General features: G+C 47.7%; 1 protein-coding gene across 1 annotated transcript; it reads left to right on the forward strand.

The window, feature by feature from the left end:
- Window positions 1-7,467: 7,467 nt before the first annotated feature.
- TMEM72 (transmembrane protein 72) lies at window positions 7,468-22,229 on the forward strand (the record flags this gene model as incomplete). Its single annotated transcript, XM_084245114.1, has 5 exons — window positions 7,468-7,537; window positions 17,037-17,103; window positions 18,372-18,443; window positions 20,275-20,414; window positions 21,745-22,229. 5 exons carry the CDS (start codon window positions 7,468-7,470, stop codon window positions 22,227-22,229), a joined length of 834 nt encoding a protein of 277 aa, XP_084101240.1.
- Window positions 22,230-27,255: the final 5,026 nt, after the last annotated feature.

Here is a 27,255-nt window from a genome sequence, read left to right on the forward strand (position 1 = left end):
GGACCAGGTAAAGCAGGTGGGAATTATGCAGGCAGGAACTATAGGAGGGAGGATCAGTGGAGTGAGGCACCAGAGGGGAAAGGAAACAGAGGAAATGTGCTCTTGAAGTTGCTTGTAAGGCTTTTAAAGTTCAGAAATACAGGTAAGGAGTGACAAAGGACTCAGAGTGAGGGCTTCATCCCAAGGGAAGAGTGTGGATGCATCCCTACTGCCCATGCAGCGTCTCCCCGAAACCTCCAGTGCTATGTTCAAGACAGCCCAGCCCATCACTACCCAGTCCCCACCCCAGCATCAAAATGGCTGGAAATTTTCCACCATGGAAAAATTAGGTGGCACTACAGTGGCAAAACCTTATGATGCACATCACCAAGATGGTGAAGGCAACTCGCCTTCCTCCCCAGCCAAGGACAGAGCTCCCTTAAGCAAGCAAGGAGTTGCCCATCCCATGGCTTCTGCATGGACTACAACCATGACCGGCATGGGCACCCCTGGAGCCAGGCACAAGCATGCACTTCAAAGCTGTAGATATCACTGGCTGGCGTGGTCCTCTCCGTCACCAAGGCCTCACTCTCGGGGCTGGCATGCTTCCTGGAAACCACTTCTTCTAAGAAGTCTCCCTAGATGAGCTCAGACTTATTTCTTCCCCATGACACTCAATTCCTGCAGCTTTTAGGGTTGTTAATTATATATAGCTTCATTCTCTTCTGTATGACCTAGCAGTAGCCCTTTTACATATAAGCACTTTTTATTGGCAGGTGAATAATTCCAGTATATTTGTAGGTTTAAAAAAATCAATAATTTAGCAGCATGTATGTTATCCTGTTGGAGTAAGATAATGTTTTTCTGTATATGCATAACAGTCTATCTAGAAGAACATTTTATATTGATACATTAACATTTAGAGGGGACTTCCTTAATTCTTATCTCTATTTCCTTTTCCAAAATACATGTTTATTTTTGTCAAAGAAATAAAATAACCAAGTGGAAAATATCAACAAATGTATCTTAAAGCAGCAAATAAGCAAAACAACAATAACAAAAAACTGTTGCATTTCCCCAATTATTCCCTTCAGTTTCACTCCCCAAAGTGAAATATGGTCAAGTCTTCGGGCAAACTCTCCTGATATTCACCTTCACTTTTTTTTTTGGTAATATGAAGCCATGTTGTAAATTTTAATTGATCAGCTGTAGATTTTCTCGTTTGATTTCCCCGTCACCACCCCTCCTCCCATCTTCCTGAAACCTAGTCATTCTGAAGGCTCATTTTCCTCACTCACGGGGAAGTCTCTTCTGGACTTTCCCCTTCTGTCTGTGTTTCTAAAACCCCTGTAGGTCAGTAGAGGATCCTTAGCCTTTTTCTTCTGTTTTCCTTTCAGTCTTTTGTTCTGATGGATTTCCCCTTCTCACTCTTCTATTGGTTTCATTTACTTTGTTTTTAATTTCAAGATTTGTGACCACTGGTTGTTTTTCCATTGTTCTCTGTCCTTGTTTTCTTTATATAACATCTCATATCTCTCTCAGGGTATAGTAATGATAAGGCTGTATTTTTTATTTTATTTTATATATTTTTACATCATTTTCATTTTTGCACAATGTATGGATTTTCACCTTGGTTATAGTCCCCATACAATTCCCACCCCCCTAAACAAAGCCTGTATTATTTTTAACTCTTCTATGTGTCCTACATTAGCTACACCTTCTGGGTCCTCTTTTTCTTGTTGTGTTGAGCTTTCTCTGTCAAAGTAGTTCCTCAAATACCTGGTGACTCTGAGCTGCCCTCTGTGTCTGTGCTCACTTCACCTAACCTCCCCAAAGGGTCCTTCATTTCTCCTGGCCTCTGGTCTCCACTGTGTGGGGGAGGAGATGGGCCGCGTGCCCCCAGGTAGCGTGCAGCAGAGGAAGGATTGAGGATTCAATTGCTCTGTTTTCAGACTTTCAATACCTTTCATTTTAAGCCCCAAAACTGACCCTGGCTCCTTAGTTCTTGGTGTCGTTGGGTGCTGAGCCCTGCAGGGATTTGCAAGTTAAGTGCTTGCTGCTCACAGGAAAATCCATTGTAAGCCAGTAGCTCCAACCTTCCCAGTTTCTGTAAAATCTGTTGCCTCTCCTCCAGCCTCACTTGAATCCCCAGGTCTGCTCTTGTGTCCTTGGAGTGAATGCTGTAAATTCTTATGTTCTGTTTAAGTGGGAAGAACCAAGTATATATCACTAAATAGTCATTTATCATAGACACCCCTATGTTTTCAAAAATAAACCTGTTTATTTAGTTACAACAGAATATATATATGTAGTCAGATCAAGTTGTGGATTAGTAACTGTGTGATAGTGAATGAAGAGAATCAAATAAATAAAATGTGGATTTAGCACTTAGGGAAGTGACAGATGGCTTTGAATGACTTCTGAACAAAGTTCACTGATGGGCTTCTTTTTTTCCCTGACAGAGCAATATCTTCTGAGAATAAATTAAAACCAAAAACTCAGAATGCTCTGAGACACTACCATTAAGACCACAGACTTGGAATGGGAAGTGGTAGCTCTCCCCTACCCTCCCCCCATAATATCATTCCCACCCTTAAACTCCAGGGTGGGGAAGGTTTTCTGGGAGAACACAGCCAGCACCCTCATGAAGGAGCCTGTGTTCTTTCTTCTGAGCCCCACGGAGATTCTGATTAATGAGGAAAGCCCTTCCTCGCAGCAAGAGTAGAGGGGAATCCTGTTCTCAGCAACTTGTTGTCTAAAATATTGTTTCCTCCATACACTGGAGTCCCCCTCCTGGGATCATTGGGGATTTTATCTCCTAACTGCTACAAACCTAGACAGGTGTTTAGTCTCACTGCGTCCCCGGAAGGACTGAAATGGTCAATTTCAAAGGTCAATTTCCAGAAATCTATGGTCATCAAAAGCACCAAATTGAGAGAATATGGAAAACCTCTGTGACCTCACATGGTAAATCTGTCTCAACAGAGCCTGCCAGGAGACCAAGTTGCACCATGTCGGGTGAGGCTTGCTCAGGAGATCCCCATGTCAGGCTGCTGCCCGACCAGGCAACCCCTAACTCTGTCTCTCTTCTCTTTTGAGGAGTTTGTGGCTTCTCAAAATGGCTCAGACTCGTGACTCAGAGGATCTCTCTCATTATATGCAGGGAAAAAGCAACACCCCAAAGGTGTGGCTTGTCCAAGCTCTCTTTGACCTTTAAAGACCAATAGAAATTGATGAAGGGAGGAGGGGAAAACAGTGTTTTGCATGAAAGCTTTGATCTTGACTGTAGATGAGTAGAGAAAAGAGGTGGAGGGGAAAATTGGGGATCAAGGGTCCAAATTCCCAAAGGAAATAATAGGATAGTAAGTGAAAGTCCAAGTTCCTCCACTGACAGGAAAGGACAGGTGAGGGTGCGGGTACAGTTGGGAGGAATGCAAGGGGCTTGGAGGATGCTGGTTTGAGGGTCTCTGTTTTCTTCTGCAGAGATCAAGACTAGCCATGCGGTGACAGGGGACTCAAAAGAGGTCAAATGTTTAGACTTCCTACAGGAAGTTGTCTCCAGGGCAAATCCCCCGCTTTGAGTTATGCCCATGAGCCTCCTGGTATTTTGTGGAGACTTATTTACCCCCAACAGATGAAGATTAGCCTATGCCCACATTTCATCTTTCTTGACTTCGCAAGCTCCCCAGAGCCATCCTGGGCATCTGGAATTCTTGTGCTGCTATTAATGGTGCACAATTTATGGCCGTCCCATATGGCTGGAAGTATCTGCCAAGTGTCTATTTATAACAACACACAAAAGTTCTAAACAAGGCCAAGAGGGGGCTACAGCCCAACCACAGGGCATCCCTTCATGGACCACCATGTCATTAGAAGACATGGAAGAGCTTCACCAAGCCCACCACTGCCACCTCAGATCTAGGAGCAGTGAGGAAATCAACACCAGGCTTCCACTCAAAACCCACCTAAGTGACTTGCCCTGGGGCTACTAGCATGGTCTCTCACTGGGCGACTTTATGAAGGCAGGCATCTGTGAAACCTTGGGCACAGCCAGCGGGGTGGGAGGGCAGTGCTGAAATCAGCTGGGCTCCTCTGTCTGGCATGAGCTTGAGCAAATGCCCAGAACCTAATGAGATTCTACTTCCTTGTCTGTAAAACACAAATAAGAGTGGGGCCATTCAGCGCAGCACCTGGAATGCAGTTAATGTTGAGCTAGTGCTGTTATCATTGTCACTGACATCATCACTAATTTTCACAGCCCTGAAGGCAGAAATTGTTGTTACCACGTGTTTTGTATTATTATAAATTTACTAGATTCCATTTCCAGGAGACTTCCCAAGACGGGTGCTTTTGATCCAGTACTTCTAACCCAGTAAGATGCCTTATAGACCTATTTTATCCATAGGGGACAATGTCCAAGGCCATGTAGCTATAAACTGTAAATCTGACCTTAACGCCCCACCCCCTTACTCCCATATTGCTTCCAGGGAAAACAGGAATCATGGATAGCTGAGCAGAAAAGGAAGCAGGCAAGGTAGGAAACCCCAGCTCTCTTCTTTTGTATTCCAGGAGGTTCTCCTGGCACGTCTTGGAGCACTTGTCTGGGTTCCTTCAGGAATCTTAACCATCTGGAATCACAAACTCTGGAGTTGGAATTGTCTAATCAGTGCTGGAGAACTTCCCACGATGCCCCCTTCTCAGTTTGCCTGTGGGCTCCAGGGAAATTGTGAATTCCCAGAAGGGTGAATCTTATCAAAAGGGGGACAAGCTTTAGCGCTAAAAGCATTCCCCATAATGTCCACCTACTGGTGCCTTATAGACCTATTTTATAGTCAGCGGGGGTAGAGGGATGGAGAGAAAGTTTGGGCTCCTCTGGATGCAGTGGAAGTGGGAATTGTGCCTTCTCCATGTAAGATAAGCATCACACCATCTTCCAGGCCACAGGGCCCCACACTCTGCTCCCTCCACAGCTGTAATCTGAGGTGCCCTTTTTGTTGCTCAGAGTACTCTTCCACAGAGTTCATGCAGTTTCCACCCCCCTCGGCTAATCACAGCTCTCTTGTCCTTCCCTCACTAGGTCCCTGCCCATTCCCTGCCTCGCACATACTCCCTGGGGCTCTCCTGGTTTCTCCAGGAAATGCCCGTTTTTTTCCTTTGGGCCCATTAGTGACTCAAGGTCAGACCTGGCTGTCTGGGAGTTTCACCACCCTCTCAGCCAACTTCTATTTTTGGTCTCTGGTCCTGGGTTCCCAGCAATCTTTTCTCTGAATTCTGAAAAGTCTAAGGAACTTGACTGCTCAGCCGGATTTCTCCCTTCCCCATGGAGCAACACAAATGACTTACTGGTGGTAAGAGGATCATAAATTCTACTGCAGTGGTCTGAGCAGTTTCTTCAAGGGGGGCCCTCTCTGAAGTTCCTCTTTATTTTCTTCCACCCTAAACTTAGCACCCCTCTTCCCTCCTTGTAAGGGGCAGGCCAGTGAACTGAGGCACCTTCCTGAATAGAAGAACCCCCCCCAACCCCCACCCTGAGCCCAGTGTATAAGAGTTTCCTGAGAAAAAGGCCATGGCTACCACTCAGTTCAGACACTACTCACCTGTTGGGCAGAATGCTTTCAGTTATAAGGAAACCTAGCAACAAGCTTAACAATAAGGAACAGGTAAGGTTAGCAGCTCCATGAGTTCACCCGGTGCCCAGGAGTGCTCAACATCTCACAGGGAAGGCTCCCTCATCACCAGACAGCAGCCCACCCTCTCTCAGGGAAGCACTGCAGCTCTCATGTTAAAAGTGAGGGACATGTTCCCAGAAGCACAGCAGCATACGCCCCTACCAAGCTGTCTAACCAAAACGGGATCGCATGCTCATTCCTAAGCCAAAGTCGCAGGAAGGAGAGGCTGCAGGATACAGACTGAACAGACCACGCTGACAGAGGCCTGAATGGACTCCATGTCTTCTGAGGGAGCAAGAGTAAGAGACAATACAAAAGCAGCTGTGATGAGCAAGGAGGAAGCAACAGATGCTACAGGGCAGGCCAGAGCTTTCCAAGAACTCAAAGAGAACACAGTGCAGAGTGCAGGCCCCAGGAATCATTTGGACAAAGGAGCAAGCAAGTATCAAGACCCGTTAGAAATTGGGCAGCCTGATGCTGATAAACACTGTTTGCCATCAAACAAAGCTAGGTAACCCAAGAAATAAATATGGCAAATCAGACATTTTTAAACTTGATCTTAGAGATGACAGGAACACAGAGGTTCTTAAACTAATTCAAAAGGGGGAAGGGGAAAAAAATGAGTCCACATAGGGTTCTATGGAATCTTGGTCCAGTTAATCACTCAAAATAATTTTTAATAGCAAAATTATCTATTTGTTATGTGAAGGTATGTGCATCCTCACCAAAGGAAAAAAGCAAAACTGACTATATCTGACTTTTCTATTATTAGGATTTGGTTTGGGGGTGGGGGTGTTTCCCCTTGTTTGCTTGGTTTTGTTGTCTATACCATACAAACAGAGGGGGGAGAGATTTCAGAAAGGAAAAAAGCAGAAATTTGATATCATTCCATCCCTTACATTCATTAGTAAATTAAGAATGAGTAAAAGCCCACTTCTGTCTAATTTTAGAGGCTGGGTTTCTCGGTCCAGATTTCAGAACATAGTTTGAAAACCATCAATTCAGCCAAACTCTCTCATTGGTTTTCTGCAAAAGTTAACTAATGCTCACAAATATCTTTATCCAAGGTCACCCAGTTAATTATTGATATAGCAACTCCCCTCCCAAAGATTCATTGTGATTTCCCACATCACCTGTCCGGGACATGGCAGGGCACAGGGCAGGTCTGTGTGTGGCGTGGGCTTGAGCTAAGCATGTCTGGTGTCAGTCCAAATCCACCACGGACTCAAAAGCTCTCTAATCCACCTATACACAGAATAGAAGCTGGGAACTCTTTTCAAAAGTTTCTACTGGTGATTTAAAGGTACATCCCTCTCTCCCCTACGCACACAAACAAGGAGCTGCACACAGTGTCACCTCAGACCCTGACTCTCCTGGACGCCATCTGCCTGAGACCCAGGTGACTTTGTCAGCTCTGCCCAGTACGGACAGACCTGGGCTGGCTTCTCGCCTCCCTCCTCCCAGCCAGAGATGGTTAATTGCCAGCTCCAGGCTGCCTCCAGCCCAGCCCTAATCGGCCTGATCTCAGGAAGCAGCAGCTACAGGCCAGCGGGGCTGCAGAGCAGCGGGGTGTTCTTCCAAGGTAATGATTAAGCTAAGTGCCTGGTAAGGGCACGGGCCACTGAGCTAGGAAGGTGAGCTCTATTCACACCTCGACCAGGCTGTGGTGGCCAGGACTGGCTTGAGAAGGCAGCACCCCAGGGACCAGGGACCCGGAACTGGCAGCTGCATCCTCCCACTGCACACAAGCATCTCGGAGCATCTCAGGCTGGAGTTTCTGCTGCCTGCCCTGTGGGGACCTGCCTTCACCCCCGGCACCATGAAGCTGCAGGTGTTCTGGACTGGACTGGAGTACACCTGCCGGCTCCTAGGCATCACCACTGCTGCAGGTAAGACACCCCCTACCCCCACGGCAATCGCCTGCGTACCAGGCACACAGACAGGGCTGCCTGCGGGGTGGGAGCTGCCTGGATGGGCAGACACATCTGAGCGCATCTGTTCTTCACTTTTTTTCCCTGAGACCCCAAGGAACGTGCTCTGCAGAGCGGCAGCAGGTGCATGGGGTGAACCTGGGGCTGGGAACCAGAGGGCAGCCGGTGTTAAATCTCTGCTTAGCAACTCACTGTTCAGGTGACCCTGGGATGGCATCTGCATCCCCTCTGTGAGATGAGTCAAGTGAGTCAGCCTCACCTCCTCAAGGTCTGCTGTAAGATGGAGGTGGGAACTGAAGTCTAAGGTGTTAAGGACTGGGAAAATGTGAGACTCGGAAGCCTCACTGTATAGTTAGGGGAAAAGTCAGAGATCTTCACCTGCTTTACTCAAACCACATCCCCATTTGCAGGAGAGATCATTCCCAGCACACGGGGCAGCTGAGCTACAGAGCTGGACATGGGGAGCCTCTGTCTCCCTAATGCACAGTGGGTTTGGCAGGGGGGCGGGGGGAGAAATAATTTCCACAGCTGGCTTCCTCTCTTTCCCTCAACCTGGTCATGAGGATGTTGGACTTCCCGGGAAGATAGCCAGACAGACGGTTAGAGCAGAACTGTCACAGTCACAATCCCGAGCCCCACCTGCTCCCTTTTCCAGTACAGATTCAGCCCTTAACCCTGTGGCCCCTGCATGGCTAGGACCTGTGTGGGGCAAGTTAGCCCTTAACTCTGGGACCCCTGTCCCTTGATGACAAGATACACCACAATTCATCAATTTTCCTATGACAAGAGAAAATCTTATATTTGGGTCTTGGCAAAAGGGAAATACCCACCAGTCCAGGCTCACATAGCACTGGTTCCAGCCCCAGCCCTGTCACTTACTGATGTGTGTCCATGAGAGATTTTGGAACCACACTTCTGATCTGTGCAGTGGGGATTTCTGGACCTGCTGGCTGTAGGTTCTGGGGGATTAAGGATGCATGAACTGGGCATAAGTAGGCAGAACTGAGGAAGCAAATATCTTGGGAAAGTTCCCATGACATAGTTCAGAACTCAGGGGTGTCTGTGTCATCCCCAAGTTTCCAGGCCAGGCTCACAGGCAGGCTGGTTAGTGGGCTCTTCTAGAAACTAGACTCTGAATTATAACAGGAAGGACTGTTGGAGAAGCTCAAACCCCAGTGCTCCTGTTACAAGATGGAACAGCTGAGCTCAAGGAGAGGCAGTGACCTTACCCAAGGTCACATTGCAAGAGAGAGGGACATCCAGGCTAGAGCCTGGTCACTCAACTTTAGAAAAGGCCAGGACTCCGGCCAAAGCCTCCCAAAGTAGGAAACCCTACCCAGCAGACACACCAGGAAAAGCTGAGAAATGCTCTGCTGAGGGCGCTGAGTAACTGAGCTGAGAGAGGAGCTGGTAGTAACCTCCTTCAGAGCTACCTTGTCACCTACTCAAAGTAATGCCCCCAATGTCCATCCAGAGGACATGAAATAATCCTAAATAGTGTTTCTGTGCCTGGGGTCTGGTCTACCACTGCTGATCTTGAGTCCTACCCCCTCTAGGCCTGCCTCCTGTTGGGAAGCTGTTTTAAGCTGTATCTCTCCTTCTACTAGATTAGCTAAAGACAGCTTAAAAATCTGATTTATGTCAGCCGGTGAAAGGATCTGCAGCCACACATACATACACACTCGTACATACTGCTCCCTTAACTGTTATCTCTGCAAAAAGGGCTGCTATTAATGCTGAAGATAGGCCTCCCACTTGGTCTTGATAGAATCCAGGCTAAAAATAGCCCACAAGTTGTCTTCTAATGGCCAGGATTTCCAATAATCTTGTTTGGGCTTTCTAGAGTGCCGGGAGCAAGTGGGAAGCTAGCGAAAGAGGCTTAGGTACTCTTGGGCAAATCTCAAGTTTCTTCCAGCATCACTGAACTCCTGGCCTATTTCCAGGGTGTAAGATTTGCAAATTCCTTATTCCCTTAAGCCTCTTTTCTGTTGAAATCTCTGTTGAAAGTCCTGGGCCTCAATTACATGGGCACTGGTTGCTAGAAAGGAAAGAGAACTTCAGGCAGAGGCTACCACTTTGCAGAACCCCTGGGAGACCTAGGCTGGCCACTGGCCTTCTCTGGGAAGAGGTGCAAAGTCTCTAGGCACTTGGATAAGTGTGAGGCCCGGGGTCACCCTGACCCTCCTCTTCAGGGACCAGGCAGCTCCTGGTCCAGCAGCCTCCTCCCTGGACTCCCTTCTTCTTCGCAGACAGAATGTGACATGGAATTGTCAGGGGCAGTAAGGTCACCCAGCCCCTGGGGCATCCACCAGCACACAAGGCCCAGTGGCAGTGGCTGCAGCATGCCCTGCGCAGGTGCTGGCTAGCTGAGCTTACCGCTTCCTCTCTGGCTCCTTCGCACGAAGCTATGTTGGGACATCGGTGGTCTAGCGTATTGCTGCCCTCCCCCCACACCCCTCCCCAAACCAAGAGTAGATTTAGAACATGGACAGCACAGTGCCACCCCCAAACTAAACTAAAACAGTCCATGGCATTCTGCACCCAGACAGAAATATTTCTAATGTTAGAAAGTCTCTCCCTTCGAATCAGCCTTAGCGTTTGCAGGCCATCATAAGCCAGCGGCCCCTATTTGTCTTCCACTTGGCTGACTTCCCACCTCTTTCCCATGACAGCCAAAGCGGAGCTTAACCCCATTTTGTAAATGAGGGGACTGAGGCTCAGGGTGTTCAGGTCGCTCGGCAGTATCACAGGGCAAGTTGAGAGCAGGCCTGCTGTTGGGTCCTCAGTCTGCCCACTTACAGGGGCATGGTGCAGTGGCATGTGGGGACTGTAGCACACAGCCCCAAAGAGAAGGGCAGCAGACAGCCTGCAGGAAAATGAGCTGGGATTGAGACAGAGCTGTTTTGAGCAAGCCCTGCTTGTCAGGCTAACATACTCTTTCTCACAAATCAACTACTTTGAGTCAACCTGGAATCACTTAAGGGTTTTGTTTTGTTCCAGGTTTTTGACCCATTAACCTCTTCTCTACATAAAGGACAGAGTCACATTCCTAACAGCTCTATTCCTTGCCACACTGCATTCAAAACGAAGGCTTGACTTACTAATATAGACTAAGACAAAAGAAGCATTTAAACCCAGATGTTCCCATTATTTTTTAAAGAGTAGAGCAAATGCATAATTTGACCTTAACCCAATTCAAAGCCTTCAAAAAAAACATTAATGCTTCTGAAGTAACCATCCTGGGCCCTGCATGCTAATTTCCATCCTCCTTAAATGTATGTCCCGTGACCACTTCCTGACATCTAAGGAAGCATTATGCTCTCCAACAAATCTACAGGTGGATTTATTGCCTGAGCAATACCACGTTGTTTTCCAATCCTTCAAGTGGATGTTGGCTGTTCTCTTTTTTCTAGCTGATTGTTCTTATGAGTAAATGAACATCTTTGCCCCTGTTTTGCCCTCTAATGATGAAAGACAATGTGATTTGTTTCAAGTGGTTCTTTCTTTCTGCTTGCGGCCTCTTCCTTAGGTTTAGAACATGAAATCAAGACCTCCACTTTAGATTTATTTATTTGGAAGATATTTGCTAAGTTCCCACTTTGTGCAAGGTAGACATGTAGATTAGGATGGTATCATCTTGCCCTAACGTGGTCTGACTACAGAGACAAACTAGGACCCCAGTGCCAAGCACCACAGTGCAGTGTTTGAGAGGATGGATTCTGTGCCCTATTCTACTACTACCTTGGCATTTGACCTTTGGTAAGTCACCCAACCTCTTTAAACGCAGGTGCCAATTGTATCTACTCTCTAGCATTGGCGCATTCGATGAAACAAACACTAAACCAGCAAACTGCCTAGAACATAGATTCTCACTCAGTGCTGGTTAATTTTAGAGGAATATACAAAACACAGGGACTGTCCAACATGCGTAGTGGATTCTTCTCTTAGAATGGAAAGAGAAGGATGATGAAAAGAAAAGAACAAGGAAGTAGATTATCCCCAAGGATGCCAATGGTCTTATACTGAGTAGCATTTTCCTTCACATTTTGAATGTGGGTCATTAAGATCAGCCTAGAAGAACTGGGTTATTTCTACTCACAGTAGTAGTCAAATCAGAAGGAAGATGTTAGCCTCATTTATTTTTTTATGGACTGATAGATTGCCCTTAGTGTAGCACAACTATCTAAAGTAGACTGCTATCAAAAAGGAATATAGTCAAATATAAATGACTGGTGCTGGAATAAAGGTCCCTCCTGGGGCTTCCTTTTTTTTTTTTTTTTTTTTTTATAGAGGCATGTTTTATTTATTTATTTATTTGTTTGTTTGTTTTGTTTATACATGCACTGGGTACAGTCAGAAGCGCAGGAGGGTGAGAGAATTCACCAGAGCCAGTGCAGGGAGCAGAGCAGGCAGAAGGACCGAAGTACACTGCTGAGGGGAGCAGCGGGCGGCAGGAGAGGTCTGCGCACCATGTGGGACCCTCCTTCGGTGGCCGGGGAGCAGCCGGGGATCGAACCGGCGCCGCAGAGAACGCGGGCAGCTTCGCAACTCAGCGCTCAACCGCTGAGCCACCCGGGAGGCCCATGGGGCTTCCTTTTGAGACTCTCACTCCCAGCTCATTTCCTTGTTATCTGTCTGTGGCCTTTGGAGTTGTGTGCTGACAGTCCTCTGACTTCCCACTGCATCTCTACTTTGTGAATGGGCAGATTAGAGTTTTCCCAGGACCAAGGAAAGAAATATGGCTCGTGCAACATGGGTAGTGAAGACGTGAGGGCAAGGCCATTGCTTGCTGGCACCCAGAAAGCTACCATAAGAAAAGGGAGTAGATTCTCCTTGCATGAAAAAGAGCATAAGAAGCAAATATTGTGGGTAAATAGCTTGACCTGAATTTAAGACATAGAATAAATTCCTCCTGTGGATCCTTACGAAAAAGGAGACAATCTTTTTGGGAAATAATCTCCCAAAAGTACCAGTGCATTCTGTAGGTCTGTCCTTCCATGTCAATGAGATCATCATCAAAAAGTGGTGTATCAGCCCAGGTGACTTCACAGGTGAACTCTACATTGGAGGAAGAAATAATGTCTATTCTACACAACCCTTCCAAAAAATCGTGAAGCAATACTTCTCAATCCAGTCTTCAAGACTAGCATTAATCCAATGCCAAAACTAGACAACACAGATGTAAATCCACATTAAAAAATTTTATGTGGATGTTCATAGCATTTGATTCAAAATAGCAAAAATTAGAAACCATCTAAGCACTGATTAATGGATGAGTTGTAAAGCAACAAAGGTATATCCATACTACTGAGCAATAGAAAATTTGAACTATCAATATATCCTACAAAATGGACAAACCTCAAAACAAGTATGTTTTAAAAAGTACATGCTGTATGATTCCATTTATATAAATTTCTTTTAAAAATTCAAACTAATCCCTAGTGACAGAATGTAGACCCATATTTGGTTAGGGATGACTAAGGGAGATTGGACAGTAGGATTACAAGGATAAGAGGACTTTGGGGCTGATAAATATTTTCATTATCTCAATTGTTTTGATGGATACTTACCAAATCACACACTTTAAATATATGCAGATTGTCGTGTGTCTATTATAACAATAAAGCTGCTTTTAAAACTGCACATGTCCGTCATCTATTACCAAAATAATGCTGTGAAGCAAGAGCAAAGCCTTAGTGACCTGTGGCAATAAGCTTATGTTGTTCATCAATGTGGGCAAGTAGGCAGACAGCTCTGCTAGCATTGGCTGGGTGTGCTTACCTGCCTGGAGGCTGTTTGCTTGTCTATACTGGCATTGCCTGCTGCATGTGTCACTAGTCGAGACATGTGCCCATTATAATGGTAGAGGTGCAAGAGAGAACCTAGTTCACAAGCCACCATCCATCTCTGCTTGCCTGATGCCTAGGAGCATCCTTTTGCCCAGAGCAAGTCACATTGTTGAGCCCAGATTCCAGGGAGGGAGACAGGCTTTTCCTGAGTGCTAGGGATTGCACAAAGAGCAAAGATGCCAAGAGGAAGCAGGATCGTGGGCATTATTGTGAATCACATGGGAACTTCTACAAGGCCAAACAAAATCAACATCTTTGCTGGTCAACTTTACTCTGTGAGAATCTAGCAGCAGATAGGTAGACTCTCACCTTCAGGAAAGTCTCCCCAGTGAACTCATTAGAAATAATGGAGAGTTCTAGGAGCCATAACAAAATCCCTTCTAATCAAATGGCTAGAATTCTCAACTATAAATCTTAGCCTCTTATCACTGTATCTCTGAAGCCTGCCTTGTATGTGCCAGGTAAGCACAAGGTATGAACCTTGTATGTGTTTCCTGAACACAGGGAAACCTCCCTGTCATGCTTCAAATCTGCCACAACTTCTGAGTTAAGAAATCTGCAGCTATTGCATTATTACCTCAGGGGATTCTGAGCAACGGCTTTTAGCATCTCCATGTTCGTAGAAGTGGTGAAAATCTAGCTTTCATCTTTACAAGCAACTGCGAGCCCTTGAACTTATACCAACCCCAGTCATTGTGATCTTCCAGTGCATCCCTCCCTGAGATGTCCTTGGAGACCAAAAGGCAAGTAGGAGACACCCATACTCAAGTGTGAAAGGGGTAGTAAGTACAACAGGATGAAGCTGTCCCAGAAGCAGTATTAGGTCTCATCTGACTCCCCAGGCTTTGAGGGCCATGGTCACCGCCCAGCTTGAAAAGCCAGTTAGTGTGGCTGGGGCTTCAGGATGCCCAGAGGGATGCTCAGAAGCATCACAAGCTCTAGTGACCTCTGTGAAGTGTTCTTGTTGCTTACTGTCTGTACCAGGTGAGAGGCTGGGGTGCAAATGACTCCCACACCCCTCCTTAGAATTGGCCTAACTTGTAGAGCACTTAGTGGTTTATATACAGGCAGCCCCGTGACACAGGAATTTTATTCTCCCCACTTTTAGCAGGAGGAGGATCCCTACTTCTGACTCCATTCCCCCTGCTCTCCTCCTCCATCCTGGGCTTATAGAATCCACCCCAGTTATCTCTGGTTGATAGCTTTTGGGGGGTGACCCCACTTGCCATGGCTAGCTGGAGGCTGGGAGAAGGCACAAAATTTGAGTCTGCATTTCAGACTCATTATTTTCTCTAATCCAAGCGACAAGTCTGCACACTCTACCTTACTCTTCCCATTGCTCCGAGGAGAAAACCCGATTCAAATAGAGTAAATACTTAGCACAGTTACCCAGGTAATGACACAGAACTGGGATTCTGCTCAATAATCTGTTTTCTCTGTTGTTACTTTGTTTTTTAACAGCAAAGCTGCCTTCAGAGCATTCCTCAAATTCCCCTTTGAAGACTGAACGTTTGTCTCAGTCAAAAGGAGTCAAAATAATTCTCTGTATGCCAAAAGGGGGCAAATCCTGGAAAGGGGCTGAGTTCCCAAGGCACTCTCCTGCCATCTGCTGGTCATGTCAGTCACCACAAGCCCACCCAAATCACCACTTAGGTGAATGAAGTCCCTGCAAAAATGAACCAGTGATTTCGAGCAGCTCCAGTGAGGTACAAGTTTTCAATTAGCTTGTTGAATCCTTATGACTATAATGTGCAAGAGGAATAGTAAGGAAACACAAGCTCAGAGAGTTTGAGGACTCTGCTATTAACTAGTAAGTGTGAGAATGAAATGCAGGCTGTGACCTGGACATCCTAGGTTGGTTGGTTACATGCTCTGTGCCTCAGTTTCCTCTTCTGTAAAATGGGAATAACAACAGTATCTTCACACAGAACTGTTGTGATGATTGATTTTAAGTACTAAGAACAGGACTAGAAACCGAAGACAGTGAAAATCAAATAAATGGGCACAGGCTTGCATAATATACACATACACACACACACACACACACACACACACACTGGTAAACAATGGAAACCAGGAAACTGCCCACCACCTGGAGCCAGGAGTCTCAAGTTCAGTCTGTAGGTCCTTCACTTTCTTGCATGTGTCTTTGGGAGAACTCTACAAGGTCATCTTATTTACTTCCTGTAAAGTGGGGAGAATAAAATTCCTATGTCATGGGGCTGCCTCTATAAAAACAATTAATTGCTTAAATTAGGCCAACACTATGGATGAGTGTGGTTTGCACCCCAGCCCCTCACCTAGCACATCAAATAAGCAACAAGGAACTGAAGAGGACAGATGCCCTGGCCCTCTGCCTCTCTGGGCCTGAAGCTCAGAGACACCTCAGAACCCTCACCTTTAACCCTCGCTTCATCAATGAAGCACTCTGCTCATCCGTGAAGTCCATTAAGAACTTTCACAAACCACCACCATCCCCCGTAGAAGTGAGGGGTGGGGATGTTGTGGCCTAAGTGAGGTGCTCTACCCTACATCTCTGCAGTGGACTAAAGGTTTGGGGTACCCAGGGGTGGAGGCTGATGTAGCGTCTCTACCAGGGAAGCAGCCCCCTGAACAGCAGAGACAAAGGTCCACATACAGGCCGCCACGTGCCATGCCCAGGCCTGCACCTGACTTTCTGGGAGGGGGATGAGGTTAAGACACGATCGGCAAATACCAGACTATATCCTCCAAGCCCAGAGAAAGAGAAATAAGGGGTGCTTGGGGTAAAATCAATTAGGCCAGGAAGAAGTCTAATTAGTGAAATGACATGGTCCTAGTAGAAGGTCTGGGGACATTTCAGTGCTGTCTTGGGGTGTTATATTTCATCAGTGAGAGCGTGGGGTCAGAGCTGCAGCTGGCTAAGTGGAGTTGTGAGAATGGACCCCTGCATACCCCCCAGGGGACAACTGGGAGCCAACAGGTCTACAAAGATAGGTCCAAAAAAAGTCCACCCGGACAAACACAAGGTCAGGTGTTTGAACACACACCAACTGCCAAGAATGAGCAGAGATGAGATCAGCACAAGAAGCATCCCATGCCAGAGCAAGCCCCAGGTGCTTAATCAGAACCAGATCCAAAGCAATGGAGCACGCATGTGTGATGCAGCCGCCAAGCCAGCAAGTGAACACCAGGGCCTGGCAATGGCAAACACAGCTAGGCAAGGCAGCAGAGTGGTACCCAAAGGCATGCGCTGAAGCCTAGATGCCCAGCACAAATGGGTGTGGCCTGCAGGACGGTGAGGACCCTTGAAACCAGGTGGAAGGCAGCTTTGGAGAAGAAGCTATAGTGGGCTGTCTTTGGGGCCACTAGGGATGGTGTCGTGACAATGTGGCCAGAGAAATATGGGGATCTATGCTCTGGGGCTCTGCCTAAAGCCCTTCTACTTACCAGAGACCAACCCAGAAGGCTCTTTTCTCCCTTGCACCTTCCCAGCCGCTGCTCCCTGAGACATGGGAGAAGCGCCCACCTGGGCTGTCAGTCATAGGTTCCTAGAGGCCGAGGAGCCTGCTGAGGGCAGCACTGTGACCAGGCACCTGGGCTCACCCCCTCCTTCTTCCCCCCCTTAGTGTTGATCGGCGTGGGGACTGAGACCTTCCTCCAGGGACAATTCAAAAGCCTGGCTTTCTATCTGCTGTGAGTATGTGAACACGTGTCCCTCCCTACTTATTTCACTCCAGCTAGCCTGATTCTACCTATAGAGACTAATCCAGAGTAGCCTCTCTCTTTCCCATATTAATACTCCATTCTATCCCAGAGGTGGGAGAAGCAGAGGGGACTTCTAGGAGATAAGGTGGTCTAGGCAGACCTTTAGTTAGACCAACCCTTAAATCAATGGACTGGCCCTTCACATAGTGATCATTATATAAATGATAGTTATTACCATTTAAAAGCTGAAGGGAAGTAGACAGACACTGAGAAACAGAGTAGGAGAAGGTAGAGATTGAGTAGTCACACACAGAGAGAAATGATAATAATGAAGCTTTATATAATGACCACTACCACTTTGCCTGTGCAAAGGTCCTGTGGTACTTGAAAGCTTCCTGTATAGTCAGAGAAATATGGACTTTCATCTGAGGCTTTAAAAAAGGCAGGCTAAGAAATTTTAATTCTGGAGGCCAGTGAGACCCTCAAATAAAAAAGAAGCTTCCATTCACAAAGATTCTAGTACATTAAGTCTGGGACTGACCCAGGCATCTATGATTTTACATATTCCCCAGGAGAGTCTTATTGGAGGGTGCCTGGACCACACTTGGAGCAGAGGAGCCTTTGCAGCATTCTTGACTAGGAAAAATACCAGCAGGTTCAGGTGTCAGAAGGAGCCCCCAGGGCAGCTCAAGGATGACTGAGAGGAGGAGTAGGAGTGGGCAAGGCGAGAACCAGGGAGTCAGAGAGATCAAGATGGGGAGTTTGGTATGGGGTTCAGGGGTCAGTGCCCAAACTCAGAAAATACAGGTGAGGCCAGAGAGAATGGGAGTGAATCTGGGGCTGTTTTATTTACTCCTGCTGACTAGATGATCAGGTGCACAACCAGAGTGGGTGTCCCTCCTAATGACAGTGGGTCGAGGATGTGCCTGCCAGTGTCCACACCAGGGTTTCAGGGTCAAGGGAATGTCCCCTGCTGGCCTGTAGCTCCCAGCTCATGTTTCTGGGCCCTGGCCCTGACCCCCTCCATCACTACAGCCCAGTGCACCACAGGCCCGGGCATCAAGGCAGCTCCTGGTGAGTGGTGATTGGGTGACAGAATTAGGTCAGGATATGCCTGGACACTTAGTCAGCTGAGGACACTCAGGAGGCCAAGCTGCTTTGAGAAGACAGTGAAGAAAACTTCCCCAAACTTTGCTGTGGGGAAATGAAAGGAGGGTCGGAGGGTTCTGGGCCTCCCTCACCTGTCTCCGCCATAGATTTACAGGAGCTGCCATCTCTTTGTGTGAAGGGGCCTACTTTGTGACTCAGCTGCTGACCTTCTGCTTCCAGTAAGTGATTTTCAGAGTGGTCCCTCTACCTATCCCCCTCCCTGAGCCCCTACACTTTCAACTGCCTCCACCCGTCAGGCCATGGCAAGGACAAGGTCCTGCTCCAGAAACAGCATGGACAGGTCCCCTGGCCACAGTAGTCAGCCTGTCCTGGACATGGGCTTTGGACTGTCATCCCAGTGTTCCTCTTTTCCCTGCTCCCAACCAGGGGAGTGGACTGACACACTCTTTCAGGACTTATGCCCACCCAGAATTCCCTGCAACCAGTCACTACATCCACAGTCCAAGCATCCCCTGGAGGAGTGACGACCTTGTGAGAGATCTGGTTTGCAGTGAGTGGGGCTGGGTTTGGGGGCTGGCTCCACCTCCTGCTGGGAACACAGGCTTCCACACCCTGTGGGAGACAGAAGTGCAGACCTCGAGGAGCTTGGGAGGCCACGTGACCATGGCAGACTCACTTGCTTCCCAGCAGTGCTCAGTTCCTGAGAGTTGTCATCAGTGTGATTAAAGGCTGATCCTGGATCATGACTCTCAAAACCTGTATCACTGGGTCTCTAAGTGGTTGTCAAAAGCCAAGCCAGGCCTCAAATCCAACTATCCTGATAACATGCAAGACCACCAGCTACCTCTGTGGGCCACCATCCCTGAGTCACAGCATTTCTGCTGAGTGCACTGCCCAGGGATAATTGCAACTTCTCCAGAGCTGGGAGAAAGGAACCCTGGACCTAATGGGGCATTTTACCTGCTCTGAACTCCCTCCATTCCCAGACAGGGTCTGCACACAAAAGAATGACCAGCAGGGGGCACCAATGAGCCATGACAGTTGACCTCTGTGTTCTAGGCCAGTACATGCAAAGCAACCCCAGCAGGAGGCAGTGTGCAGGGCCCCACTTTAGATGAATTCAGAGGATAGATGAGCTAGGCCCAAAAGCAAAAATGAAAAATGATGTAAAAAGTATATAAAATGAAAAAAAAAATAAAAGCAAGCACCTTCCGAGGCCTCCCTGGTGGCGCAAGAGGTTAAGACGCAACCTATGAAGCTAGCCTCAGCCACTGCAGCACGAGTTCAATCCCACGGCCAGGGAGCAACCCACATGGCACAGCAGACCTCTCCTGACTCGCCTGCTGCTCCCCTCAGCAGTGTATTTCAGTCAATCCGCCTGTTCTGTTCCCCACTCTGTCTCCGGTGAATCCTCTCACCTCCCCCAACTCTGGCCTGTACCCCAATTCTTGTATGTATAAATAAATAAATCTTTAAAAATAAAAAATGAAAAATAAAGCAAGCACTTTCCTTTCTCCTTTGAAACCTGAAAGTGGTGACCCTCAATAAATCTGCTCAGTATCCGGCCTCTGTAAGCCCTTGTGTAGTCCCTGCATGCCAGTTAAGTGAAAAGCCCCTCTAAGCTGTTTCCATCTTGTGCAGAGGCAAGGCATGGTGAGCAGGTTGTAGCTGGGTTCCAGCCTCTCCTGCATGTGGCCAGGCCTCTGGTGCAGCACACTATTAGGACAACAATCCAAGTCAGTTTTCTCCTGTACTGCACGCCTCTCACTCCACTGTGGGTTTCCAGGGAGCCCCAAGTCTCCTTCTCTCCTTTGCAACATCCTGAGAGTTTCTAACTTCCTCCCTCCTTGATAGGGCTGGGAGGCCTTTCAGGAAACGTTTAGACCCTATGGAGGGGTTCAATGAGGATTTTGGCCCCTGGGGGTGCTCAGCCAGAGGCCGCTGAAGAGAACATGGCCATGGCAGGAAGCAATCCCAGTCTCCAATAGTCTTGTGTGTTCTGGGGTTTTCCTGGGTTGCTTCCTGCTAACCCTAGACTCCCTCCCCCAGGTGTCAGCCAGGGTCCCTGGCCTACAGAGCACGGGAGAAGGCCCAATGGCTGGGCTGCTTCCAGAAGTTCCTGGCCTACATGCTGCTGTCCGTGGCCTGCTTCCTGCACCCCGTGCTGGTCTGGCACGTGACCATCCCAGGTAGGAGCTCCAGGAGGTAGTGAAAGCAGGTATCCCTAGCATAGGTGGGCTCTGAGCAAGAGAGGCAGGAGCCCTCTCTCATAAGCCTACTGGCTCTAGAGACCCCGCTGATACCACTGCCCTCTCTGGCCTGGAATATGGGGTGAGGAAACTCTAGGCCAGCCTTAATGCTCATCGATTGGCAGGAATGTTCCAGGAAACTCATCCTTCATGCAGGCATCCAGAGGCTGTACATGAAAAGGTCTTCCCATCAATACCTGTGTGTGAGCTAAGCTTCCCAAAGCCATCCGAGTGTACCCAACACCTACCTACTCACATCCAAACTCAGCCTGGTTTGGAAGGCACCCTACGATAGGGCCCCTAAAGACCCCAGCAGCCTCATCATCCTCTCCTGCCCCACTTAGACCCAGCTGGTCAGCTTGGTTTCTGTTTTCAGGAGCCAAAGCTCTAGACTCCCACCTCCTGGGTTTGATCTGTGACTTATTCTTTTAGAACTCACCATCCTCCACTCCCAAAACTATGAAAAATGTGTCCCGGCTCAGGATGCATCTAAAAGGCCAGGAAGCCCACCACCCAGGGACACAAAGTTGAAAGGTACAGCTTCCTCATTCTTCCAGCAGTTTCTGTTAACACCCCCCTCCCCATCACAGTCTCAAGGCCCTCCATGTGGCCCTCCAGTGCACTACTGAGAGATTCAGCCACAGCTTCCTGCTCTTGGAGATCAGAACATCTCCTTGGCAGGCAGCCCAACCCCTTCTCTCCTCCTCTGGAAGAGTCAGGGTCCCAGCAGGAGATATAGACAGCAAGTCTCAGCCTGGGACACAGGGAACTCTGACCTGAAGTCAGGGTAAAGGGCCAGTAGGGGGACAATGCTGTGCTAGCCCCATAAATTTGCACTTTCCTCTGAGGTTATTAAGGGGAGACTGACATAAAGGGAGGTCTCCCCACTTCTGGAGCTGGAAGAATACCAGTTCACCAATCAGGGGCCAGGTACCCAATGCAAAGTGCCCCTGAAGGTATCACAGGTAGAGCCCCAATAAGTCATCCTGAGAGGGAGGTTGAGTGTGGTGATGGGAGCACCAGGATCAGGTCTCAACAGGAGGGAGCCTCAGTCACAGGGTCCCCTGGGTGAGGCCTCCAGTACTAGCCCTGCTGATGTCCTCCCCCAACCAGGTGGCAGGCCCGCCCTGAGTCCTTGTGGGTATGAGAGACTATGAGGCATGAGTGTGGCACAGGCCTGCCGAGTGATCCTTAGGGACAGTGGGCTTGGATGGGCCCTGGCTTCTGTCCAGGACACATCCAGCATTCTAACTGCCCAGATCTCTTCTAGGCTCCATGCTCATCACCACGGGCCTGGCCTACTTCCTACTGAGCAAGCGGAAGAAGAACAAGGCCGCCCCTGAGGCTCTGGCCCCCCCAGAGCAGTACACGGACCCCTCCGGCAGTGCCGTGAGCACCACTGGCTCTGGGGACACGGAGCAAACCTACACCTTCCACGGGGCACTCAAGGAGGGGCCCAACTCCCTCTTTGTGCACATGAAGAGCATCCTGAAAGGGACCAAGAGGTCCAGTGCCCCCCAGCACCCAAACACCCTGACAGAGCTGACTCTGGAACCAGCTGACCTGCTGGCCAAGAAGAAGCAGGTGCACTTTGAAGACCACATGTCAGATGTGAGAATCATCCCCTCCCTCGCCGAAGGCCTGGATGATGAGGACAGCGAGCCAGAGGAGACCACCTCTGACACCACCCCCATCATCCCTGCCCCCCAGGCCCCACTCCTCCTGTCCTCTCTCACAGGCACAGGCCTCTTCTGAGCTGCTTGCTCCAGCCTGGGGTTCTGCATAGAAGGATGGGCCTGCCCAGAGTTTCCTGATGTCCACGGGTCCTCCAGGGTCTTCACAGGTCAACTCTTCAAAGGGTCTGGGCCTTTGGGGCCCTCAGGCACCATGACAGAACCTGCAGAGGCCTCGAGGGAACACAGATGAAGCTGACACCATCTCAGCCCAGAACAGGTTCCTCCTTTCTGGACATGGAGTGGGAAAAGCCTTGTGCTGCCCCCAAAGAGCTCTTCACCCCACTTCACACAAGGCTGCCTCAGCCCCAGGAGAAATCATCTTGCTCCTGGCATAGGGGCAAGCTCTCAACAAGCACTCACGGCCCACCCCAGCTCTGAAGGACCAGGAATGTGTTGGCAAGTTAAGCATCTCAAAGGCAAGCATTGAAAACAGCCATCAAACCTCAAATGAGATTGCTCGGGATGGGAAGGGAAGCAAAACTACAAGGCCTGGGGTGGACGCAGCGCCTGACAGTGGGCCGCATTCTCCGCGTGCTCTGGGGCTGGCACTGGGCAGCAGGCCCCACAAGCAACTCCAAAACAATGGCACTCTATGCTCCCTGCAGGGCAAACCAGGCCAGAGGGGTGAAGTTCACTGTAAAAGCATTGCTCAGCAATCCCTGCATCCCTACCACAGGGACTTCTTCAAGATTCCAAGTAGATGACATAAACTAAAAGATGCTGAAAGTCGCCAACAGGGCCGCAGCACAGGACACAGAGCCTGCTGTGTGCAGAGACCATAGAGGCTGTGCCTGGAGACATCCCGCACAGACAAGTCGCTATGCCATGCTCAAGGGCCTGGTAGCAAAATAGTTGATAAATATGTTTGTTCAAAGTGGAAGGGAGGGAAAGATGAGGAGGGAATGTGGAGGGAGAGGAGAAAGGGACAGGCAGACTAGCTCTCTATTAAGAACTACACGCTGGCAGTCTACCCAGAATGAACAAGAAACATATCCCGTAGTGTAATGTCCAAGCTGTCAGACCCTGTTTAATAAGCATTTCTGTAAAATCAAGTGCTAGAGCTTTGTTTGGAATGTGTCTTGGAAGTGAGGAATGTGTCTTGTTTGGAATGTGTCTTGGAGGCACTGGGAGTTCCACGTGAAGAGATGTACATGTCATCTAAGGCATCTAGGTGTCCCGGACTTGTCATCAGTTAAGAGAAAGCACTGAACATGCACCATTAGAGGCTGGGATGGTTATCATCTGACTGAGTTAAGCAAAGTAAAACCCTCCAACACTCTCATTGCTGGGGGAGGAAACCAGGAGAAGAGCATTACATAGACCAGAGCCTGTGGTCAGTGGAATAGCGAAAAAGTGGCACCTCCTCAGAGGAAGATGAACACCATGCCTCTTCACGTGACTCTCAGCCGAGACATTCTAGGATCACATCCTGATCCGTTGCCTCCCTGCAAAGATACTGTGATGGCCTCCATCCTCGCTGAGAAGCAAGACTCCAAGGACTGACTCTGGTGTGGGCGACCTCCCTTTCTCAGCAAAAACTAGAGCAGATGTTTGATAAGTGGAACTCTAGAAGCAGGAAGAACACAAGCCTAGGGGGTCATTCAATGTGCCACTAACATGCTGGTTGACCTTTGCAGGCCTCTTCCCTCTCTGATCTCAGGTTCCCCTGTCAGGTGGGAAAAACAGCACTTCTCTCAGGATTGGTGCAATTGCTTCTCCAAGAAGATGGGGAAAGGGCTTTTTAGATTACAAATCACCCAAGTTGATGTGAGCGCATGCTCCTATTACTGTAGGGCCTCACAGGGAGGAAGCACAAATAAGGAAACACCACCAAGACTTACCACTGCGGCAAGATCTATGCAGATGTAAGATCTTGCTCCTTTCTGGATTCCAGATGCCAGTGCATGAGCCTGGGGAGGGAGCAATGCCACCCGCAGCTTACAGAAAGCCACAGCAGACCCCCCCAGTCACAGGAGCTGCTCTGGAGTTCACTGGGTACATCCTTGCCCCCCTACCCCCACCCCGTCTCTCCTAAGGAATTTTTGTTTTTAATTTGTATATATACTTATTGACATATCACTCACATACCATAAAAAAAAAAAAACCACCCATTCACAATGCTCAATCAAGTGCTTTTTAGTGTATTGAGAATCCCCAACCCCTGAAAACTACTTGTCTGGTTTATGTTTAAGAGTTTGACTTTTTCACTTACAAATGAGATCATACAGCCTTAGTCTTTCTCTTACTTCAGTACAGTGTCCTCAGAGTCCATGCTTATCACCTCAAATGGAAGGATTCCCTTCTTTCTCATGACTGAACAGCATCCATGAGTGTGTGCTCATGCACCACAGCTCTATCCATTCATCCATTGGTAGATTGTTTTTCATGTCTTCACTTGTGGAAAGTCCTGCCATGAATGTGGAAGTGCTGATATCTCCTGGCGGTCAAATTTTTATTTCCTTTGAATATATATCCGGAAATGGGATTATTGGATCATACAGAGTTCTATTTTTAATTTTTTGAGGAACCCCCGTATTGTTTTCTATCATGAGTAGCTGTAACAATTTATATTCCCACCAGCTGTGCATGGGGTCCCCTTTTAGCCATATGTTTGCCAGCATTTGTTACCTCTTGTCTTTTTATAATACTCATTCTAACATATATGAGATCTTACCTCATTGTGGTTTTGGTTTGCATTTCTGATGATTAGTGATGTCAAGTACCTTTTTTGTGTATTTGTTGGCCATTTTCTTTGGAAGACTGTCCATTCAGCTTCTCTGCCCATTGTTCAATCAGATTATTTCTTTGTATATGAGTTCTTTATATAATTGGATACTAACCCTTTATCACATGTGATTGACAAATATTTTCTCCCATTCTTTTTATTTTGTTGATGGTTTCTTTTGTTGTTCAGAAACTTTTAGTTTGAGGAAGCCCAACTTGTTTATTTTTGCTTTGGTTGTCTTATTTTTGATAGCAAATCCAAAAACTCCTTGCCAAGACCAATGTCAAATCATTTACCCCCCAATGCTGAATACAAGTGACAAGAGCAGACATTCTTGTCTTATTTCTGATCTTAAAGAGATACATTCAGTCTTTCACCACTGAGTATGATGTTAACTATATATTCTTTGTATATTTCCTTCATCAGGTTGAAGAAATGTCCTTCTATTTCTAGTCTGTTGAGTGTTCTTTTCATGAAAGCATATTGGATTTTATCTAGTGTTTTTTCTGGATGTTTTAAGATAATCATCCATTTTTTTTCATTCTTTAATATATTGATATGGTTTGTTGCATTCATTGATTCTCAACTGTTTGAACAACCATGATGTTATAGGACAAATCCCATTTGCTCGTGGCATATATTCCTTTTTACATGTCTCTGGATTATGTTTCTATGTTGCTGTATTTTTTGAGGATTTTTGTGTCTTTATTCCTAAGAGATTCTGTTCAGTAGTTTTCTAGCCTTGTGATAGCTTTGTGTTATTTTGGTATCAGTGTAATACCAGTGTAATACTGGCCTCACAGAATGAGTTAGAAAGTGTCCTTGAGTGTTTTATGGGATGTGAACACAGAAAGCTACTCTGGGATCGTTTGCCGGTTTCTTGGTCAGCTCTGCTGACATGCAGCTCCCTGCAGCTGCACATTATCCTCATCAAGTCCCACGTGCTCCTTTCAGTTCAGTGTGGAACCAGAACATTAGCAATGGCATGTTTGTCCCAGGAATAAACTTGAACCTCTTTTCTTGGGATTCTGTTCATCCCTTACTTCACCAATCTCTACAAAGAAACAGAGCCTGTTGTTCCATCCCCTGTCTGCACAACTTACCGGGTTTTTTTTCTGCAAATTGATCTATCCCTGCATCTTCCCCTCAAAGCCCTGAACTTAAGTGGAGCTCAGAGTTCTGATCTGCCAGGGGACAGTCAGCTGACTTGGGAGACAAAGAGAGACTGTTCCCATTGAGTGGATGGGAGTTACTCCCACTGGATCTGCCTGCCTAGTTATGGTATCATTCTCCTGGAGTATAGGGAAGAACTGTTAAGTCAAGATCTTTGCCTGGGAGAGAAATGGAAATCAGAGATGTCAAAGTTTAAGCGGAACATTATGCTCCAACTTTCACATTATGACAAGGGTGAAAACCACTTCATAGACAGAATCACCTAAGAGGGCAGGAGTACGGCTCCACTCAGCTCTGCTGAGATCTGGGGCTGTGGGTCACATATACTTTGAGGGAATGAGGTCATTTCTAAAGGCCCTGCCAGCAGGAGCCTCGGGGACACCCAGCTATGCACATTAACAAGGATTAGCCCAGACTTCAGAGCAGGCCCAAGGAAAATCCAATACTGAGTCTAAAGACAGACTATGTGATTTTTTTTTACACCATGAACTTCTGGGGATGTTGCATCGCCTCTGAGGACAGTGATCTAGAGAAATGGGGCACATTAGAAATGGAGAAGTACACTGGGAATACCCTGGGGCAGGTGCAAGAGCCCACCCAGTGGGGTGTTTATCACCTAATGGATATTGAAAGCCTCTGTGAGTCTCAAATCAAATTTCCCTTTAAAGGCAAGATAACAAGGGAAGTGACTGGGTGATGCCTGTGATGATTCATCTGTCTCTAAGCAGCCGCTTCTGTCTGGGGCCGCACACAGCCCAGAGTGGGGGCCACCAACCCACTCTTGCTTCAGTTTCCAGTTTCCAGAAAGTTCAGTGGGATGCTTGCAGGCCCTGAGTCTCAGGTTCCTCTTTTCTGGAAGGAACATGTTTCCTTCCCTTCAATCAGCTGCACCAGAACGCACAAACTTAGAGATTAGGCTGTGAGTACTGAGCAACTTAACTCAATGATTATTCATTAAGCACCTATGGGTGGGCCAGAAACTCTGCAGGGGTGAGTCGGGTGTGCTGTGTCATCCTGTAGATGAACCCTAAGTGTGGCTGGCATGAGGCAGATATAAGCATAACAAAGAAATTGCAAACAGGGTGCCATGAGACATGAATTCAGAGGGAAACCTAGGCAGGTAGATATGAGTTGAGCTTCAAAAGTA

Source organism: Talpa europaea (genome assembly GCF_964194135.1).
Source record: "Talpa europaea genome assembly, chromosome: 10".
Lineage (NCBI taxonomy): Eukaryota > Metazoa > Chordata > Mammalia > Eulipotyphla > Talpidae > Talpa > Talpa europaea.